The 6096-nt window shown below is 38.2% G+C and overlaps 1 protein-coding gene across 9 annotated transcripts in view; it reads right to left on the bottom strand.

Annotated features, from left to right (window-relative positions):
• Positions 1 to 6096, bottom strand: part of PPP4R3B (protein phosphatase 4 regulatory subunit 3B) — a 75829-nt gene that overhangs the window by 2585 nt on the left and 67148 nt on the right. For 5 of the 9 annotated variants that reach the window (XM_058429138.1, XM_058429139.1, XM_058429141.1 and 2 more), the window contains one exon: positions 712 to 813. In XM_058429138.1, coding sequence (XP_058285121.1) covers positions 712 to 813 — 102 coding nt within the window. Of the gene's footprint in view, positions 1 to 711; positions 814 to 2903; positions 4526 to 6096 lie in introns of those variants that run through there. The other 4 variants (XM_032178682.2, XM_032178683.2, XM_032178684.2 and 1 more) reach the window with 1 other exon arrangement.

The raw sequence follows: 6096 nt of genomic DNA, 5'->3' as shown, positions 1-6096 counted from the left end.
CCTGGATGTTTTCCCTTGGAAAGAGGGTATAGAAAGAAACTATTTGATAGTATGTTCATTCATTCAAACTCGGTTACCTACTGTTTGTGCCAGGCATTGTGCTAAGCACTAAGGATACAGGAGTCAACTAGATTGCATGGGGCTAGTGGAGAAGGCCCAAAGATGAAACTGTTAGAAAGGCAAAGTGTAGTATCCTATGAGCAGGGCTGGCTAAGCTTATTTAAGCTGAATGGAAGGTTAATTACACAAAGAATAGGTAAGGAACAACTCAGGTTCTGCAGCAGGAAATAAAGCATATACTGAAAAACTGGAGTATATATATATAAGTGGAGAGGGTTAGCATATGAAATTGGAGACAGGTGGGGTACTGACAGTGCAGAGTCTTATAGGGAATGTGAGGATTTAATTTTTTTTTTTTTATTTTAGAGACAGGATCTTGCTCTGCTGCCCAGGCTGGAGTGCAGTTGCACAATCCCAGCTCTGGATTTCAAATTTTGTAATACCAGCAGCGTCAAGTCATTGAAAAATTTTAACGCAGGGGCCAGGCACGGTGGCTGACACTGTAATCCCAGCACTTTGGGAGGCCGAGGTGGACAGATTGCTTGAGCCCAGGAGTTTGAGACCAGCCTGGGCAACATGGCAAAACCCCATCTCCATTAAAAATAAAAAAATTAGCTAGGCATGGTGGCATACACCGGTAGTCCCAGTTACCTGGGAGGCTGAGTTGGTAGGATCACCAGAGCCCTGGAGGTCACGGCTGCAGTGAGCTATGATCACAGCACTCCACTCCAGCCTGGATGACACAGTGAGACCCTGTCTCAAAAAAAAAAAAAAAAAAAAAATTAAAGCAGGGAAGTTAAATGATCAAAATTTTCATTTTTATTGCTGTATGGCAACTAGTGCACCAGGTAAAGTAGTTGTGGGTGTACCATGTATGAGACAGTCCAATCAAGGGTATAGATACCTTGGGCAGTGGTAAGGTAGATTTTACATTTATCATTTACACTTCTTATACAAGGCAGGAGCAAATAGGACTTGGAAAATAGATGTGCGGGATGTAAAAAATAATTACTCACTCTTTCTAGACAAACTATTACTAAAACACAGGCAAAGGGAATAATCGATTGAGCCTGTTGAAGGAGATGCCACCACTGGGTGTTGGTGTTCAAGAGAAGTGACCCTAAGATAGTTTTCTGTAGTCTGTTTAAAGATAAACCACAATAATAGGAGACCTTTCTTTCAGAAACTTGCAGGCCGGGTGTGGTGGCTCATGCCTGTAATCCCAGCACTTTGGGAGGCCGATGCAGGAGGATCACTTGAGGTCAGGAGACCAGCCTGGCCAACATGGTGAAACTCTGTCTCTACTAAAAATACAAAAATTAGCCAGGTGTAGTGGCGGGTACCTGTAATCCCAGCTATTTGGAAGGCTGCAGCAGGAGAATCGCTTGAACCTGGGAGGTGGAAGTTGCAGTGAGCGAGATCACGCCACTGCACTCCAGCCTGGGCAACAACAGAGCAAGACTCCATCTCCAAAAAACAAACAAACAAACAAAAAACTTCCAGTCTTGTAATATCCCACGTCCACCCTTTTCTAAGTACAGGATACTCCTGAGATTCAACTTATAATCACATTTTATTTCCTTAAGTCTACCATTATAAACTTTTAAAAAAGGATACCAAAATTAGTGTAACAAGATTTACTCATTTCAGTTACACAATTCTAAACTTTCCCCTACAGGAAAACCAGTATTTACATTTGCTATATTTTCATCACTAGATGGATAAGAGGAAATGCTAGTGATTAAAACACAGAAATCTGTTTCATGTAACTTTTTATTAAAAATAGTTTTTATATTGGACACATGTTTACAGATACCATTTTAAGAGGACCTAAGGCATACAAATGTAGGCTCTTGGCTTGCTTCACTGAATGAAGATAAAAATATAAAAACCCAGATCTGTCTGAGCGTAGTCAATTAAAGACAGCCGCTAACGTGGAATTCTCACGATTGTTCTTTTAAGGGATATTTTAAGCCTTGTTCTCTTATCGTCGTAGGTAAGCACTTGTACCATGAAAACTGTAACCTGTACTTCAAGAAAACATTCACATTTCTGCTACAAGAAAAGGTTCTGATGATTTAAATGTTTAAGACTTATGGCAGCTCTTCAGAAAGAAAAAGGAAGTCTTCATAAGATACAGAGATAGGGAGGCTGAGGTGAGTGGATTGTGAGGTCAGGAGTTGAAGACCAGCCTGGCCAAGACGGTGAAACCCCGTCTCTACTGAAAATACAAAAATTAGCCTGGCATGGTGATGGGCACCTGTAATCCCAGCTACTCAGGAGGCTGAGGCAGAGAATTGCTCGAACCCAGGTGGTGGAGGCTGCAATAAGCCGAAATCGTGCAACTACACTCCAGCCTGGCCAACAGAGTGAGACTCAAACAAACAAACAAACAAAAAGTAACTAGGAAAGTGTTTTACATGTGGGCTTATTATAAGAAGAAATTTACTAAAAGCTGAGAGATGGGTCTCGATAAATGCTGATTCAAAGAAAGTGGATGGGAACTTTACTGATCTTAGTTTAAAATATCCCGAGTCACCTGCCTTTATGAGGTGGAAGGTCTTTCTTCCTTATTATATGTACACCTTTAATTGAAGAGGTGAGAAAAGCTCCATAGTGTGATGCTATGATTTCCACAAGGCTTACCTTCTGTAAGTAGTTAGTGATAAAGTGCCGTTGACCCGCATTTGTTTAGAATTATTTCATTAAAATTGGGGTATGACCTAGCAGTTTATAATAAATATTTATGGATAATTTTATTGGCTTTTAAAAGATATTGTAAAATTGACATATCTCAAAATGGAGTTAATTTATATTTACAACAAACCAAACACAAACATCAATTATGGAATTACAGGGTCACATTTTAATTCCTGAATTTTACAGTTTCGCATTAATATCACCACATGTATACAAATGGTGTAAAACAAGTACAGTGGTATTTTTAATACAAAATAAACATCTGTTTTATGGAAAAACTATACTTCATATCTACACAGACAGCTCATCTTTTCCAAACAATAGCCAAAATTAAAATTAACTACAAAATCTCCAAAACAGGGAAAACTGCTTCAGATTAAACTATTTCAGGAAAAATGGACCCGTAACACATTACAAGGGTGATCTAAAGATTGTGGCTGGAATTACTGTTAAAAATTTTTTTCCCAATGAATTAAATTGTATTTTGGGGACATTTTTCTCACTTCGGCATGATCTCAGATCATAGATGAGCAAACTAACATTAAAATATTTACAGTTAACTTGTTGCTCTAAAAATAAAACTTAACTGTTTGCCTCAATTTATTTTTAAAATTCACTTACGTACATGGAATGTGCTTTTACTCTTCTTAAAAAAGCAGCTTTCATATCACACCCTTGTTTACAGAAAAGCTACATGTGCTGCATGCTGACTTTGACACTTGAGTAGCTTCTTGCATCAAAATGGCTTCTAGATACTAAATGCCACTTAATTCAGCACTATTCTTTGTTGGTCTGTATAAGTAACACTTTAAAACTTGCAGCTCTGGAAAGAGAGAGAACTTTCCTAACAAAGTAGAAAGTGATTTCAAAGTATCTTCCACAAAAGATTGTACTGGTAGGTGGTTGAAAACATTCTGTTCGATCCACTTTCAAATTTCTAGAGAAAATCACTTTGGAATACTACTGTACTGATTCTTGGCCTTCGTTGTCTCTAAAAGTGCTGATTTCAACATTATCTTAAAACCGTCCAGTTTGAATTGAGCTTGTTTTCATCAATATACATATTGAAAATTCCTGGTGTAGAAAACTCAACATGTGCTGAATACGGGGTGTACTTCCCTTCAACTACCTAAAAGGCTGAACTTTTGTTAAATCTTAAAGAAATGGTCCCAACAGCTTAACTTCATTTTTTAAATGATAGTTGAACGTGTTTTCCATAAAAATTTCTTTTAAAAAGAGGCAACTGATTAAAACAACATGGCCAGCACCATTATACAAGTAATGTTATTGAGTTTACAAATGAAGTTCTGTAAAATTGTTTCTAGATCGACACCCCGAGGAGCAACCCTGCATTATCAACCTATCCCCTCCCCTAAACCGTCCCCAAACCTGTGACTGTTCCTTGCTGAGAAGCTGTCTCCTAGGTTCTGGTTACTAACGTTTGTTTTGACAGCCTAAAAGGCAAACCCCTTAATTACTAGCAAGCAATCAAGTTCCTGGGAAGCCTGATTTTTATTAGAACTAAACTCTCTTAGCTGATATACTGTCTTTTGCTACTCCTTGTATATTTTATAAGTTCAATTGAGAAAACTTTCTGATGCAGATTTTCAGCTCACTGAACAGTTGCAGCATTGTAAGACCACATGTTGAGGGTCCCCTAATAAATATTTTATGAGCCAAGACGAGGTCTTTTCCTGGGGGACGTTTCTTCTTCATCATCTTCCTCTTCATCATCTGGATAATCCACTAAGCCAACCAAACTTCCCTATTGAAGAATTTAAAAATTTTTTCTTTAAACATATATAACAAAAAAGAGCTTTTAGTACAAATACAATCACTTGTAAAAATATCAGAAATTGTTTTTCTAAATCATATCAGAAATTAACATTTGAATTTGATAAAGGAACTGCTTGAAATTATGAACGTTTGAGTACTAATTGGTAGCACTTGCAGTAACTCTTAACTTTTCTATCTGGTTCTTGGATTATTAATGATACTTCAAAACTCAATTCCGCAAAATTTTACGGTGGGAAAATGACTGCTTTTCCAAACAGTAGGGATAACAATTAATAACATTTGGAAGCTGGAAAGGACATTGGAGATGAACTGGTGCATTTCTCTAATTTCATTACCACAAGAAAGCCCCTTGTAGTCTTTGTTCATCTTGTATATATTTCATCACTAAGTACACATCATTGTTTTCATTGTGCTTTTGAAGTACAGCTTAAATGGCTGGAGATAAACACATGAAATGATTCCTATAAAATAATAAGTAAAACATTTAGGACTAGCTTGCTGACCAAAAGAACAAGAAGGATGAGGTAATTCGTGGTCTTGGCCTTTGACGAGTAACAGACCTCTGAAAATCCTAGAGAAACTCTGGGTACACTCCAGAAAATTACACATCCACAGGGTTTCATTCATTTTGAGCCAAACCCATGAAAACTTATGTCCTATAGGTTAAGAGGGCTACTGTAAACACTGTATTTAGTTCAAACCCTTCAGACCTCTAGGAGATAAACAAATACAACTGAAGTAACTCATACGTCATACCTAAAGTACTGAGGTATCGGGTTTTACCAGAATGTAACCAAATCAGTATAATATTAACCAACCAAAAAAAGGCCTCTGGGCCGCTAGAAACGGTTATCAGAAAGACATATACCTGTCTGAGAATCTGTTTCTCAACTTAATCACACACACATCTTAAGTCTGGATATGCAAGAAGCAATATGGCTAAATTGTTAAAAATAGGCTATTTGTAGGTCTGATATCAAATTCTAATGACACCATGTTTTATGTAAAAAACAAAACAAAACAAAAACAAAACTTTGGGGCCAGGCTTATGCCTGTAATCCCAGCACTTTGGGAGATCGAGGCGGATGGGTCACCTGAGAGATAATGAGTTCAAAACCAGCCTGGCCAACATGGCAAAACCCTATCTCTACTAAAAATACAAAAATTAGCCCGGCGTGGTGGCAGGCACCTGTAGTCCCAGCTACTTGGGAGGCTGAGGGACGAGAATCTCTTGAACCCAGGAGGTGGAGGTTGCACCACTGCACTCCAGCCTGGGCAACAGAGTAAGACTCCATCTCAAAAAAAACAAAAACAAAACAAAAAAACTCCACAAAACCTTGGGCAAGTGGTTTAATATCTCTGCCTCAATTTGTCTGTAAAATTGGTATAGTAGTATTTAGGCCTCAGTGAACTATTTTGAAATTTAAATTGATGGCCAGGCACAGTGGCTCACGCCTGTAATCCTAGCATTTTGGGAGGCCAAGGTGGGTGGATCACCTGAGGTCAGGAGTTCAAGTCCAGCCTGACCAACAAGTGAAA

The sequence above is a fragment of the Hylobates moloch genome, unplaced genomic scaffold, assembly GCF_009828535.3.
Source record: "Hylobates moloch isolate HMO894 unplaced genomic scaffold, HMol_V3 SCAFFOLD_15, whole genome shotgun sequence".
Taxonomy (NCBI): Eukaryota; Metazoa; Chordata; class Mammalia; order Primates; family Hylobatidae; genus Hylobates; species Hylobates moloch.
Note: the sequence above shows the minus strand (reverse complement) of the source record. Positions and strands in the feature narration are given on the sequence as shown.